The sequence below is a fragment of the Corylus avellana genome, chromosome 7, assembly GCF_965113065.1.
Source record: "Corylus avellana chromosome 7, dhCorAvel1.hap1.2, whole genome shotgun sequence".
Taxonomy (NCBI): domain Eukaryota; kingdom Viridiplantae; phylum Streptophyta; class Magnoliopsida; order Fagales; family Betulaceae; genus Corylus; species Corylus avellana.
The window spans coordinates 9,157,160-9,172,805 of NC_142496.1; the positions used below are offsets into that span (position 1 = coordinate 9,157,160).

The following is a 15,646-nucleotide window of genomic DNA, read 5'->3' on the forward strand; positions in this document are numbered from 1 at the left end:
TCCCAATTTTCCCACAATTATCTTATCTTCATCTCTCCCTCCCGACAGAGAATTCCACTCCAGAGTCCTTCCTCTCCAACCTCTCTAACATCTCATATCTCCCAACTTTCCAGGCATCCAAACAATGAATCAAGAGCCAAGACGCCACTAAGCTTAATTCACCGAAGAAAACCAGAAATGGCCTTCGCGACGGCGAAACTATCGGAACTGCCACTGAGGAGCTCACTCCCACTCACCTCCTCCCACTCCCACACTCACTCTGTGAACCTCCTCTTCTCCTCGGCCCCAAATCTGTCATTTCACATTCTCAAGCCCTTCTCCTCTCTCCGAAGCTCCTCCACCACCTCCACCACTGAGCACGGCGGCGACGCAAACCCCAAGCCCTCCCCGGCCGCCAAGCCCAGGGCCAACTCCGCCCCCTGGCTCAACAAGTGGCCCTCTCCCAGCCCTCCCGTCGAACCACGCAAAGTCACCCACCACAAAAAGGACGACGGTGACCGAGCGGCGACTCGGTACTTGGATAGAGACAAAGGACAGAACGCAATCGAGAGAATCGTGCTCCGTTTGCGGCACCTAGGGTTAGGAGCGGACGGCGAGGAGGACGAACAACCGGATGGGATAGATGGTGACGATGCAATGCCGGTGACTGGGGAGGAGAAGCTGGGGGATTTGTTGCAGAGAGAGTGGGTTCGGCCGGATTTGATGTTGGTGGAGGACGAGAGCGGTGGAAGCGACGACGTTTTGCCGTGGGAGAGGGAGGAAGAGAAGGTTGAAGAGAGTGGGAGGCCGAGGAGGGAGAGGAAAGTGGTAGCGAAGGCGCCGACGTTGGCGGAGTTGACGATCGAGGACGAGGAGCTGAGGAGGTTGAGGGGGATGGGGATGGTGGTGAGAGAGAGGATCAGCGTGCCCAAGGCCGGGCTCACAAAGGAGGTGTTGGAGAAAATCCATTTCAAGTGGAGGAAGGAGGAGCTGGTGAGGCTCAAGTTTCACGAGGTGCTCGCGCACGATATGAAGACAGCGCACGAGATCGTCGAGGTTGGTCATTGCTTGGTTTCTCGGCTTCTGCTTCTGAACTGGACTGAATTGTGTGATAAATTAGTTTGACATTCTGATTAATCTTCATTTATGAAGAAAAAAATAGATATAGTTGTTAATCAAATCATGTCAATTTATGATTAGGAATTTAAAACCTCTGCGTGAAGTTACCTAAGAAAATCTAGTGTATCATTATAGATACCTGATTGTTGTTTAACATAACTATAAAAGAAACACAATAAAGGAAAAATCAAGGTTCTTGCTGAGATGGTGAACGTTAAGGTGGCAAAATTTGGAATGTTTAACTAAAGATTATGGTTGGGATTTCAAGAATTATGCCTTAGAGGTACCCTTGAGAAAGATCCTACTTTCATTATGCATCCTTGTTGCCCAAGGCACATCATGGTGACACCAAGTTTTCAAAAATGTAGGTCTAGATGATGAAATAAGAATCTGGGGAACATTTAATAAGTTGTTAGTATGTTGTAGGATTGTTGACAACTTTGGATATAACAGTTACGCGAATTTTCTCATTGTGAATCAAAAAGCGCTGTAGAGGGAAGAAGCATCTCTTTGAGAGATAGTAATACTCTCTATCTATCTGTTTCAGAAATTTGAATATCTCACATCCTTTGGTACCTTGACTTGTCTCTTGGGATTTTGAGGTCTTACATTGATGCTATTAGTTCTTCTACTAGCGGTCATCTCATAAATTGAAATCTGGTAGCTGTCTGGTATATGCTGTTATTTCATTTTCTTATTATATGTGAAAGTCATATAATTGAAAAAAATTGGGGACTATGTAAACTGACTGCTTGTAGTGATGGCCAGCGACGAACAGGAGGGTTAGTTATATGGAAGTCAGGGAGTGTCATGGTGGTGTACCGGGGGAGTAATTACAAAGGGCCTTCTAGACACCAGCCTGATGTTAGGGAAGGTGATGCTCTTTTTGTTCCAGATGTTTCTTCTGCTGACAGTTCCACAACAACAAGTGACAGTGGTGCAACTCCAAGTCTGGAAAAGAGTGAGCCAGCTTTGAGAAATCCATACCGTCCTGTGAGCATGACAGAGGCAGAAGCTGAGTACAACAGTCTACTAGATGGTTTAGGTCCTCGTTTTGTTGAATGGTGGGGTACAGGAGTACTTCCTGTTGATGCGGATTTACTTCCTCAAAAGATTCCTGGTTATAAAACACCTTTCAGGCTTCTTCCTACTGGAATGCGATCACGACTGACCAATGCAGAGATGACTAATCTTAGGAAACTTGCTAAATCACTTCCCTGTCATTTTGCGCTTGGTATTTTCACCTTCTATGGGTACTTTTATTTATGTTTATATGTCTATTTATGACACTAATTATTTATTTATTTATTTTTTTTTTCTGAATCCCTTATGAAGGGAGAAATAGAAACCATCAGGGGTTGGCATCTGCTATTATTAAACTTTGGGAGAAAAGCGTAGTGGCGAAGATTGCTGTTAAACGAGGTATCCAGAATACAAATAACAAACTGATGGCTGAGGAGATAAAGGTGTGTTTCTGTGCTTATCTTGTTCAGGACATTAATGATGTATTTTCCTAATAACAACTAAGCAGACTAATTTTAAGTTGCACCTATCGTGCAGAATTTAACTGGAGGGGTATTACTGCTTAGAAACAAATATTACATTGTCATATACCGTGGGAAGGACTTTCTCCCACCAAGTGTAGCTACCGCTTTGACTGAAAGACAGGAATTGGCTAAACGGATCCAAGATGTAGAAGAGGAAGTGCGGTGCAGAGTGGTGGATGCAGCTCAATCAGGTGAAGATGAAAGACAGGTACTTCCAACAAGTGTAGCCACTGCTTTGGCTGAAAGACAAGAATTGACAAAACAGAGTCAAGATGTGGAAGAGAAAGTGCAGTGTGGAGCAGTGGATGTAGCTCAAACAGGTGAAGAAGTGGAAAACAAAGTGCAGCATGGAGCACTGGATGTAACTCAAGCAGGTGAAGATGAAGGGCAGGCACTTGCTGGCACTTTGGCTGAGTTTTATGAGGCTCAAGCCCGTTGGGGAAGAGATATATCTGCTGGAGAACGTGAGAAGATGATTGAAGAAGCTTCCAAAGCTAAGAGTGCTAGGCTTGTGAAACGAATTGAACATAAATTAGTAGTTGTAAGTTGTTCTCTGTGTGGGGGTGTGTGTATCTGAAAATTAAATGCGTGAAAAGTATTTGCATTATCTTGAGCCTAATAAATCCAGTTGCTTTCCTAAAGGAACCAAATATCGAAAACAGAAATAGGCTATGTGTAGAATGTGCGCTTAATTTTAGTTTGCTTGCAATTGGAGAAATATTCCTCTGGTCCCTTTCTCATTCCACTTCACATTTTGGAAATATTCCTCTGGTCCCTTGAGAAAGAATATTTAATTAGTGTAGTCTATTTTCCCAAATAAAGATCTTCTAAGTTTAAATTTTGTGTCACAATTTGATTAATAGCTCAAGGATTAAAGTGTCATTTGCCATGTTTTTGTTTTTCTTTAATTTTTGTTTAATTTTGGTTCTTTGTTGCATTGACAGGCCCAAGCCAAAAAGCTTAGAGCAGAAAGACTCTTATCTAAAATTGAAGCATCAATGCTTCCTGCTGGTCCTGATCCTGACCAGGAAACAATCACTGATGAGGAACGGGTTATGTTTCGCAGGGTTGGTTTAAGAATGAAGGCCTACTTGCCTGTTGGTGGGTGTTTCTCATTTTATTTAGTGAATTTCATATTCTGAGCTCAAACACTTATGGTCTGAATTGTATGGATCAGGCATTCGTGGTGTTTTTGATGGCGTCATTGAGAATATGCATTTGCATTGGAAGCATAGAGAACTTGTGAAACTAATTTCTAAACAAAAGACCCTTGCTTTTGTCGAAGACACAGCAAGGTTATTGCAATATGAGAGTGGTGGAATACTAGTGGCAATAGAAAGAGTCCCTAAAGGCTATGCTCTTATTTATTATCGTGGAAAGAATTATCGACGGCCTATTAGCATAAGGCCAAGAAACTTGTTAACAAAGGCAAAGGCACTAAAGCGTTCAGTGGCCATGCAACGTCATGAGGTTCCATCATTTATGTCTCCATTTTGTTATGAAAATGCACAGTATTTTGCTATTTCCAATTCTGGATATGTCCTTAATGTTGCATTCATGTCAAATTACTGTGCAGGCTCTTAGTCAGCACATATCTGAATTGGAGAAAAACATAGAGCAAATGAAAAAAGAACTTGTAAGTATAGTTTTATTCTCCCCCCCCACCCCACTTCTGTATATAAAAACTTATACTCTTGTTTCTGTCACTTAATTCTTTCCGTCTATTCATTAAATTTGTGAAACCTTGGTTTTGCATATCTCGACTCCCACTAATATGGTTTCTCCTTCCTGCCTGTATGATTTTGCTGAAGTAAGATCTGATTTGCTGTGTGTGTAGGAATATATATCATATTTATGTCTGTTATTTACATGAGTAATTCAAGTTAAGTCAAATTATAAGACTTCTTTGTGCTTGATTCATTTTGTAAATGACTAATTTTCATAGACCGCCAAAATAATTATTTGATGATAGTTTGAAATCTTTTTAAAGTATATATAAGGGTTAACTGACTTATCCAAAATAGATATAAGGGTTAACTGATCTAAACTGTTGAAAAGTTTTCCCTTTAACTTTTTAAAATCTCTTTATATCCAAGGGGTAGCTCAATCAGCTGTGAACCACCTTTTATGAAGCAGAGGTCACTAGTTTGAATCTCCTCTCTCCCCTCCCTTGAGGTCAAAGGACTTATAACAAAAAAGGTTTTTGAGTAAATGAAGGTCCATTGGCCTCTATTCTTGGGTCCGACAATATGCAGGATTGATAGTTGTGCGAACCATGTGGGATTAATATTTAAGAGTTTGTTTGTAATTGCGTTAGGGAGCTTAAAAAGTACTTTTAGTAACTAAAAAGTTGTGTCAAACAAAAAGCTAATTTGTTTGTTAAATTTTTCAAAAATGAAGCTATCTTCTTTGATTTTTTTAGTTTTAAAAGGGCTAAAACGCACTTTTGGAAAAAGCTTAAAAATGAATATTTTTCTAAAAATATATTTTTTACTTTAAAAACTCTATTTCTGAACACAATCCCAAACATACTCCGAAAAGAATTTGGTTGAGCTTTCTAAAACATAAATAATAAGCTTTCATCTTGAAGGAGGCTATGTGATTTCCTAATGTTTTTTATTTTTTTTATTTTTTATTATTATTTGTGAGTTACACACTCGGTGAGACTTGAACTCACGACCTCACCCTCCACCGTGCTATAAAGGGGGGGTTTTGTGATTCCCTAATGTTAACAGAGCATATGTTTCTTAACCCTTCTGTGAATATTTTGCATGGTTGCAATTATTGCAATTATATGCTTAAATTATTTTTTGTGTTCACTATGTTGGTGTGTTGGTTTTCAAATCTCTCCTTTGCCTATGCCATCAATGTTGCAAAATTATGCACTGTTTAGGCATTTATTTCTCTCCTTGGCCTGATATCACCCTTTGCGACCTTTCACTTAGCTTTTGTCATAAATAAACCATGCCAACAAGCCAAGTGAGAACTGTTAGGTATATTACTAGAGAAATTAGTAGCAATGCCTTTGACTCTACATATCAAAGAAAAATGTTAAGTAGCTTTGGTAAACTTTGATTCTTCTGGGATTTGATATATGTTGATTCTAGGAGTTTAAATATTAAATATTTTTACTCTATTCATTTTTAACATCATTCTTATCTGTTTCTCTCTCTTTTTTTCTTTTCTTTTCTTTTTTTTTTTTTTTTTTTTTTTTTTTAAAAAAAAAAAACAAATTTCTTTCTTTTTTTTTTATTTGTTCATGAAAGTTTCATCAAGAATTAGGGCAACTGAACTTTTTGTTGATTATCCACAGGGTGTTTCTCAAGATGCAGAGGATGAGAATGCCTGGAGCCCAGAAGATTCTAAGCAGATTGATAACGTCTCAGAGATCACCCAAGTGAGATATTTTTCTCTGCACTACCTACTTTTAATTGATTGATAGTCTTGTCTGGTTACAATAGTGAAAAAGTCTCTCATAGGTGAGATGGGTCTGGGGTTGGAATCTGCAGCTTGCCCTGTAGGATTGTTTATGATCTCATTTCTCATAACAAGTGAAAAATATATATTCTGAGAACAATTACTTCTTCTCTTCTGCAGAGTGAGGATGAGGCTTCATGCATGAATTCTGATGGTGAAGATGATGATGAAGACACTGATTGGGAAGAGGCCGATGATGAAGACTCTGATTGGGAAGAGGATGAAGATAATAATATATCAAGCATTGGAATTGACCATCATCCTTTGACCAAGAATGACTGACATATTCAATCTTTCGAGGAAGTGATTTGGTTGGCAGTCCTGTCGTTGCGTTTGTCCAAGTCAGGTAATCATTACTGATCACTTTCCAGGTTTCTATTGAATTTTTAATTTCTTGTTGCTAGTATCTGGGGTATGTTTACTTCTTTTTGGTGTATTCATAGCTTGTGATGTACCGATTCGTGTGGGTTTTGAGGGCTTTGGGCTTCTTTGGGTATTTGTTTTCGAGGGTTTTTGGGTGGGTTTGTTGGGGTTCTTTTGTGGGTGAGCTTCGACTTTCTCTTTTCTTTTTCTAGTTAGGCGTTTCCACTTGTATACTTCCAGTGTACGTAAAGGCGCCTTACGCTTTTAATAAAACATCCTTTTACTTATCAAAAAAAAAAAAAAAAAAGAAATCTCCTAGGCCATGTATGAAATAATTGCAATTTTCTTTTCTGATCCATATGATCACTCTGTGATCCATATCCAGAAAAATAATTTGGATTACTTTTGAATTTTAAATTTTGGAATTTTCATCAATAGCGTCGAGGGTGTATATTTACTTCTCCACTTAAGAACAGAGGGACGTCTTCTAGGCTATGTTTGTTCTATATTTAATGTGCAGATAAAAAAGTCACTACCAGTTGATGTGATCCAGTTTGGGTGCAATTTTGGTACTTAACATGTCCAGTAAATCATTGTTGTGCTTGTATTTCTGACCTCTGATCTTTTTGTATGAATAATCTGACTACCTTGTTGGCCGTGGCAAGCATTGCTTATTGTTGAATAAACGCTTCTGATCTTCCCCAGCAGGTGATTTGGCATGGATGGCCTGGACCAGAGCATGGATGATTTTTCTTCCTTAGTTCTCATATGCATGGATGAAGGTGAAAGTCCTCGAACTCATTAACATTTCATTCTTAATGAAGTTTTGACCTAGCGAGTTGCTCCAAAGGGAAAGGTTTTATTCATGCAGTATGCCACGTGCAATACCCCATCCTCTACAACAGCAAACTGGTCTTGTAAGATCATTTTTTATGTTGCTGGTTTTAGCTCTGGTGAAAGCTTGGTTAGCAGATTTTACCAGGTCTGTTTATTGTGAGTCTGCCATTCATCGGACAAGCTTAATTTTTTTAGCCCGAATTGCTTCACAACTTCAAAGTTGTCAATGTATAGTGCCTTTGTAATACAAAGCATTCTGACAATTACATCTAGTTTATGTATTCTGGTGGTAATAAAGTGCAAAATGACAACTATTTCGGTTGTAGTCGTCACAACCGCAGGGTTGTTCTCTCTCTCGCTTATGAGAAATGCTGCATGTACTTTCACATGAGCTCTAAGTGCTCATTTGCTGATGTGATAGTAAAAATGACCATTGAATTTTTGATGAGTTATATGGTATATCAATGGTGATTTTTACTGTCATACAAGGAAGTAAGCACTTGAAAGAAAACGTAGCATTTTTCTCTCGATTATTCTGTGATGTGATAAGTATTGTAACTTGAACTATTGACTTCATTCAATATCTTTGCATAAAATTTTGAAGGGGATTTGACAGAATTGGAAGAATATTAGTGAGGGAATTCTTTCGGTGCGACTTATGAAGGCACTCATAATTTTATTATACTTGTATGTAGAATTGGATACATGATTTATAATGTAATAAGAGGCAATTAATGCTACTTTTTACATTTATTTATTATACTCATTACCCTTGGATGGATTGTTACCTTTTCAATTGGCTTTTACGATTGATTTTGCTGTATGGTTCTCAATAGCCGACGCAATCGTCTCTCATGGCGGTGGTGCCCTTCTTGATACATCACCTTCACATTATTTCAAATCACTTTAATAGAATAGACCTCAGTTTATTTCATGCATTGAAACTTATGAACGCATCTTACTCGCATGTTATTTTGTTAAGAGTAGCTAGGCGGATGTCTCCTTGACCTTTGGATACCCTAAGCTGTTTTGATCTAAACGTTCTCGATTGGATAAAAATCATCATCAGACCTTCAAAACCCTGAACATTGCAGTTGAATTCATACACCTTTTCCAATTTTTTGCTACAATATCATTTGGATGGCTAGAAATAACAAAATTTACAAGGCAATATCCTTTGTCAATGCAAAGTGGGTCACAACATATCCGTGGATCATTTTATTATTATTATTATTATTATTATTATTATTATATATATATATCATTTTTCTTCTTCCATTAGGATTTTACAGAAAATCCTAATGGAGAGGATTTATTGTAATTTTTTAAAATTTTATGCGTTAGGTTCCTTCACAAACTAGTTTGTTTGTGAGTGCTATGTTAATTGACGTGGCAGGGCTTAATCATGTGCAACTCATTGGAAATCGATTTCATAACCGGTCTGTGTCCAGTCCAGCATCATCCCTCATGCTGTGTACTTGCCTGACCAACGTTCAAAGTAGAATGTAGCTCAAAAGAAGTCATTCTATCTAATTTTATACTCCATCCTTTTATTCCCATTTCATCTTCTAAAAAGCTGATGTGCCAAACACCCATTTTCATGCACCAAGTACCGTAAAAGATCAAGTCACATGAACTTTTAGAGGATGGAAGAGAGATAAAATTACTCCATAATTACAATAGGAGAATACCACTCCGTACCCGGGCCCACGCCTACTCCCAAAGCCATCAGGCCTTACATCATGATCCTTAGATTCACCAGAAAAATCAATATATTGGAGAGAGAGAGACTTAATAAGAACCACGTTCACATATTTGCTGTGAACTAGAACCATCTACGATATACGATATAGTTGAGCCACAAAACAAGCGGACACTATAAAAGATGCAAAGCAATGCAATGCCAAATAACAAAAACTCCTAAATGCAAAGGCGCAGATATATAGCATAAGCTAAAGAAACATATTGCACAATAATGAACTCTAACTTAGTTGTGGAAAGGATTTTGTATCAACTTCTGTATAATTTCTTCACTGCAGCCAATTGATAGTCAGATGACAAAATGACATTGAATTCTTGATGCTGCCCTGCTTCCCTTCCAATAAAATCAAATTTCGTCACCGTTTCATTGTCGCAGTATCTGCTGTAGTTGAAGCACTTGATTCCTTTGCTCTGGAGGCAGGAGATTAATCTGTTCTGGAGTGAGGCTCATGACTTGTTGAAGTAGCGCCTTCTCCATCTCCGGTGTCAACTGCGTGATCAGCACAAGAATCAGAGTTGATCTCAAGCTATTAACAAATGATCTAGTTGATACGAAATTTAAAGAGTTGCAGATAAATTACCGGTTGGGAGCGAGGCAGCTGATTGCCAGGACCCATCTGGCTAGGGACTATTGGTGGAGGTCCTGGAAGACCCGAATGCTGTGTTACTGTAGAATTCTCGGGTGGACCAGACATCCAGGGAGATCCTCTATCCACTTGCATAGAACTTCCACCTTGATTGCTGAACTCTGTCCCCATATGTTGACCTGCCGCCTGAGGAGAAAAAAGGTGGATAATGTTAGCAAAATCTTGCCCAAATTGTAGAAACCATATCACAAGGACCCATTTGTTGCATAACTTAAGATGAAGTTTAAGAATTCTAAGTGCAAGCATGTTGCATCTGCTATTCAATGCTTAAATAATGGCAATTCCCTATATTGATGGTTAGCAAAAGTAGGCATTAGGTTATGCAAAAATTAGAACACCGAAAAAACTACGAAGCCATATTTGCCAATTTTCTTTTATAACAGTTGATTATGTTGAAGTTCATCAATGTCAATGATTTATCCAAGCTTTAAGACCTTCATCTTAGTTATACGAAAATATGCCATGGTTTGGTAAAACCAAAAAGTTGTTCAAGTCTTACAAATAAAAAAAGAAAAAAAAAAAAAAAAAAAAAAGTTTTTCAAGGTAAACAGCAAGGAAAGAACATAACTGAACAACATCTGATTAGGCTGACTATTTGTACAGTTGATGTATCAGTATGGACGATACCTGATGGTAGGTTACCATCTTTTCATTGATGTATGTTTGTGATAAACTATTTAAGTGAGAACCGCAGCTTGTTCAAGCTCAATGATGAGTATGCAAAACTCTTCCTCAATCTCCCATCTTTAAAAATTAGACGAAAATAATTGCTAGTTGACCAAACAAGAAAACATCAATCACAATGGTTATTTCTACTCTGAATAATCTCGCAGCCAACACCTCCCATTCACAAAGTTGCATAAATATTTGATGAAACAAAGGAACCTACATATTTCTACTTTGACATAAAAAGTTTACTAGCTATCCAAGTTTTTTTGTAACAGTGACATCACCAACTAAAAAATATCCCTACACCTAATAATGAGCACTTAGATCTAGATGGTAAGGGACATCAACTCTGATAGCAGCACAAGCCAGGCCCTAACAGGCTGACTAAGGTATGCTTCAATCAGACAAGCCAAGTAGAGTTGTTATGTCCATCAGAAAGCCTAATGAAAACAATAGATACATGTGCTAATCAAGACTAACCATTCCTGTAAGAACGTGTGGTACGACAATGTTGGGATCCAATGACTAAAAGCACATACATACCTGATACAGTGACTGAGGTAGTGGCTGATTTGGCATGGGTGGCTGCCCCTGCGGAAATGAAGGCCCAATGCTACCAGGAGGTTTGCTACCTGGCTGAACAATTTATTGATATAGAAAATAATTGTAAACAAGCTAATATGTAAAACAATCAGTAATAACTTGTGAACAATATAATCTTCAGCTTACATGAAAAATGGGCTGTGAAAGATGCTGAGAAGCACCAGGATGTTGGAAACCCATATTCGGCCCCAGCTGTGGGGGATACTGATGATGGTAAGCTGGAACTGAAGGTAGTCTAGGTTGTGGCGGCAATGGTGGTTGCAGTGGCATATGAGGAATTCCAGTCGTCTGCAGTGGCTGTTGCAACTGAGTGGAAGCAGGTGGCATCTGTGGCTGCTGAAGTGGAGGTGGTTGTGAAGAAGAATACATAGGCATTGAAGGGACATTTGGAAGTTGTGATGATTGTGGAAGGGACAGAGAGGGGATTTGGGGATTCACATGTCCCTTAGGTGGTTGTGGCATCTGCGGGGGATGTGAAGACATGGGCTGAGACTGAATATTTAGTGCAGGAACGGCAGCAGATGAGACAGGCATCACAGCTTGGTTCTGGTGTTGCTTTCTTGTAGGAGGATTCTGAGATGCACCTGTTTGGTCCTGCATACCCACTTGACTTGACGACGAGTTAGCAGCCTGCATATTTGATGGTTGAATTGGCTGTGCTGCTTGTTGAGGATGTGGCGATACTGGTGGCTGGATGGTTGGAATCTAAACACAAACTGAAACTTAGCATTTACATAAATGCACTAAAATTCACAGAGGCATTCCAAACTGAAACTTAGCATACCGCTTGAGGGGGCTGAACCATTCCAAGCATAATTTGTGCCTGGTGAAATAACATACTCAACAGTCAAAGAAGCAGTTGAAGATAATATGCTATAATTCCTCACAAAAAGCTAAATGAATTACATAACTGACTAAAGCATAGATCACCATTAACTTGCATGGGTCATACATCAAGAAAAATAAAATTGATTTCCATGGACCATTAGACTTTAAACAAAATTCTAACTAAAATTAAGATGATTCTTAGATAAATAATGCTAGAGTTGCCTTGCATCATTTGCAGACATTAAAAGTATCTCAAGATTACAAAACCAAATTGTTAATCTCAACGCTAACAGAACTATGACAGACCAAAATTTCAGAGATACGAAATGATCACAGACTGAAGAGAATCCCTTAAATAAACATAAATGCAATTTATACTGTCTGTTACCAATCAGTTATTGACATAATGCTCAGCAATTGCAAAAGAAAGGCAAAATTAGAGGTCTGCAAGATGGTCATACAAACATAAACCCTTAAATTCTTTATCACTACTTTTTCATCAAAAAGTTTATATAAAAGCTTGGAGGAAGCTTTGTCTTGCTAGATGAAAGCTTGGAGGAAGTTCTTTCCAATTATGCATCAGTTTCATCTTACTTATTATAAGCAAGCCCATTTTCTCCGTGAGTATCTAAAATCAGCAAGTCCTGTAAATAGAACTAAATAACTTTGGTTATTGAGGTTTTCAGCATGTTATTTCTGTTTTACCAGTGGAACTTCGAAATCTCCCCAGCTGGGACTCCTAGAAAACTTTGGTTAGACTCTAAAACTTTCCTTTTTCTTTCTTCTTCTTTCAATATTGAGCTACAGGGAGACCTCAATCAAACACTTCATATCCTATGTAACACGCACAACAACAAAAGACCAGCTAGGGCACCCAAACTGTTGTCAAAACCACACTTTGGTGATACACCTAAGTTATATTTACCATGGGCATACATCTATGCACCTAAACGCCACTTGGCTACAGCTTTACTGTCTTTTTATTCACATTCAAAATCAAGTTTTTACTTATCAGTAAAGGAAAATTTTACAAATCCAACATATATAAATTAACAAGTTCAATTTCTTAAAGTCTATAAGAAACATCAAGTCTGATCAATAAGTTTGGATAAGTTGGTATTACAAGGGCAGGGAAAAAGAAAATACAAATAAGTTGGCAGAAACAGTCTTAACAAATTGTCACTGGAGTTTTTTTTTTTTTTTTTTGACACTTGTTATTTGCTAATGTTCGCATGCTCTTGATATTCACACACACAAACACATTCATTTATTTATCTATTTTTCCTAATATACTATTCACTATTTTTTTTTTTTTCCTTTTTCAAAATATTCATTATCGATTTCTTTAAATTAGAAGTCCAAGGACTGATCAGTACAAGGCAAACCATTTTTGAAATTGACACATACTTGGACACTGCCTAACTGTCTAAGAGATAAAACAGCCATCACCCATAGTTCGCGACAATATAAAAGTGTTAGGTGGAACAAAAGGAAGCAAATGTAGGCCAAGAAAGCAACATAGCCTATGACACTTAAAATATATGTATTGCACATCAGTAAGAATATGTTAGAAGACATCTAAGGAATGCAACAGTAACAATATATTATAACTAATCTAAAAAATATGGACCTCTTCTTTTCCTATAAATCAAATGGCCAGAATCGGGGCAGCCCTCCCCCTTCCCGATCCCTTCCCTCATGTTGGTGGAACCAAAGACCTCCACTGTTCAAAGTAGAGAGGTACCACTTGGCTACGAAGCTGGTTAAATAATGAAGTTTTCAAGTGGTATTTTGGTATGGTAGTCTTTTCTCAGAATCACCATTTTAGGATCATTTCTTATACTAAGACAAAACCACCAATTGATATTCTTCTTTTTTTTTACAAAATTAGATGGTTCTAGGACAAGAATATCAATGCAATTATTCTCTATATTTAATTTGGAAAAAAACACAATTTGTCTTTCAAAAGAAAGTTTTCAACTTCTACTCAAGCACTGCCTACATTATGCAAAACAGAAAATATATATAATTGTTCAAGAGAATTAACTTCCCAAAATTTGCTCAAAGGCAACGAAATATCTCACACATTTCTACAAAACTATTCAACTTTCTAGTCTCTATTTAAATAAATTCGACTCGTCAAACCAAAAAGAAACAATAAGACACACTAAAACCCTAATTGCAAGAAGCATATAATCAATGAAGAAAACACCGAATTTTACAGCAGTTCGAAGAAAATAAATAAATAGTAACACATTTTTAAAACCCTAAAAATTAGTACATGAAAAAGGGCTTTGGTCAAGAGCGGGTTCTGGATGAGGATCTGCCTCGCTTGCTGCTGGTTCTGTTCGATCAGAGTCTGTAATAAGAGAAGCGACAACACAAAAACAAACACATTACACTAATCCCACTTGTATAGATACTAGGTAGTGTTTGGAGGAAAAGAAAGTTTCGAAAGTAAGCGAGGGAAAAGGAGGGACGAGAAAAGAAAATTCAGTTCGAGAAAATCAGAGAGAGATATATCTATAAAGGGAATGGCTGACCTTCATCTGAGACATTATGTCGTAGAGCTGGTTCTTCGACATTCCGGCGAGGTTCGCCGATAAGCCGTCGCCGGCGACTTGCTTTCCCGCCATTGTCCGAGTGAGAGAGAGAGAGAGAGAGAGAGAGAGAGACAGACAGACCGTTCTGGTTGGGGGAGCAGGGGTTTTATTTGAGTTTTATATTGGGCCTGGGCTGAGTTTCATGAGATGTTCTGGTTTCGGCCGAGCCATATGGACCTTAGATTAATTTACTTGTTTTAATCTTTAGCATTAAATACTCTTCAAATTTGGGGTTTTTTTTTTTTTTTTTTTGACAAATTCAAATTTGGTTCTTTTACGTTAATTTATTTTGTTAAGTAATTAATATAAAAAGCTACTTAAAACATGTCACGTTAAAATGAGTGTAAATAGTAGCACTACTCGTTACTTTATCATAAGATAACATAAAATATTTTACTCTCAAAAAGAATTTCAACTCAATTGATGCAAGTCACATTTCCTAAAATTTTCAAACTCTCTCCTTAGCTATTATGATTTTTCATTTTTTTTTATTTATATGAATCTTTCATTATATAGCCAAACAATATTAAATTATCATTTATCCAAAAGCTTAAGCTGATAAGAACACTCTTCCTCACGTGTAAATTCAAACTTCATTTTAATGTCTCCTTTACTTAATGTCTAAGATAATGACTTTTAGAATATACTTCTTGGACGATCATGTTTCCATGTTATGTGTCAGAATACATATGAAGCACCCAAATTTTAATTACTTATCATTGAGATATTTATGTGATGATAAGGTTATAAAATATCCATATTAGACATAATATTAATTTTTTAGAAATTTATAAAATTATATGAATATCTAGGACTGCTCAAACAATGCGGTTATAACCACCCCGCTAACCACTAACCATTAAACGCTAACCACTTTAGTAAGCGGTTATTAAAAACCACTAACCACCTAGAGCGAATGAGGTTAGCGGTTTTAGTGGGTAGGGCAAGATGATTATAACTGCTAACCGCCTTCATTTATATATAGTAGTATAAATATATATATTAAATATTTTATATTAATAAAATATATTAATTTTTTCATTTGTATTTGGATTAATGGATTTGGGCTATTTATGACTATGTATGTGAAATATATAATGTGGTATGTGATGTTTTGGGCTAAGCCTTATTCAAAAACATTGGTTGGCCCAAAAAACATGGTTTTTTTTTTTTTTTTCATCTTTTTTGGAACATTTTTGGCCTTAAACCCTTA

General features: G+C 37.4%; 2 protein-coding genes across 3 annotated transcripts; one reads left to right on the forward strand and one right to left on the reverse strand.

Annotated features, from left to right (window-relative positions):
* EMB1865 (CRS1 / YhbY (CRM) domain-containing protein) lies at positions 1-7,671 on the forward strand. Of its 2 annotated transcripts, none has more exons than XM_059597448.2 (10): positions 1-1,035; positions 1,867-2,332; positions 2,434-2,564; positions 2,659-3,186; positions 3,590-3,746; positions 3,823-4,115; positions 4,222-4,281; positions 5,959-6,042; positions 6,243-6,468; positions 7,191-7,671. In XM_059597448.2, the coding sequence occupies exons 1-9, from the start codon at positions 178-180 to the stop codon at positions 6,402-6,404; spliced, it is 2,739 nt and encodes a 912-aa protein (XP_059453431.1). In that variant the 5' UTR covers positions 1-177; the 3' UTR covers positions 6,405-6,468; positions 7,191-7,671. The 2 variants fall into 2 exon arrangements, with proteins under 2 accessions (XP_059453431.1, XP_059453430.1); XM_059597447.2 differs by having other exon boundaries at positions 2-1,035; positions 7,194-7,671.
* A 1,442-nt stretch (positions 7,672-9,113) lies between these two features.
* ESP1 (hydroxyproline-rich glycoprotein family protein) lies at positions 9,114-14,499 on the reverse strand. The gene is made up of 7 exons (XM_059599746.2): positions 14,374-14,499; positions 14,112-14,189; positions 11,787-11,825; positions 11,129-11,707; positions 10,943-11,035; positions 9,665-9,856; positions 9,114-9,573 (listed from the first exon to the last, which is right to left on the reverse strand). The coding sequence occupies exons 1-7, from the start codon at positions 14,464-14,466 to the stop codon at positions 9,448-9,450; spliced, it is 1,200 nt and encodes a 399-aa protein (XP_059455729.1). The 5' UTR covers positions 14,467-14,499; the 3' UTR covers positions 9,114-9,447.
* Between the last annotated feature and the right edge of the window lie 1,147 nt (positions 14,500-15,646).

Excerpts from the sequence above, each read along its gene's own strand:
- EMB1865 (XM_059597448.2), top strand. The coding sequence starts at position 178 with ATGGCCTTCGCGACGGCGAAACTATCGGAACTGCCACTGAGGAGCTCA. Across the intron at positions 3,747-3,822 it reads GAAGGCCTACTTGCCTGTTG|GCATTCGTGGTGTTTTTGAT; the intron begins GTGGGTGTTTCT and ends TGTATGGATCAG. Across the intron at positions 4,116-4,221 it reads TGGCCATGCAACGTCATGAG|GCTCTTAGTCAGCACATATC; the intron begins GTTCCATCATTT and ends ATTACTGTGCAG.
- ESP1 (XM_059599746.2), bottom strand. The coding sequence starts at position 14,466 with ATGGCGGGAAAGCAAGTCGCCGGCGACGGCTTATCGGCGAACCTCGCC. Across the intron at positions 11,708-11,786 it reads TGGTTCAGCCCCCTCAAGCG|ATTCCAACCATCCAGCCACC; the intron begins GTATGCTAAGTT and ends GTTTGTGTTTAG. Across the intron at positions 9,574-9,664 it reads AGCTGCCTCGCTCCCAACCG|TTGACACCGGAGATGGAGAA; the intron begins GTAATTTATCTG and ends CTGATCACGCAG.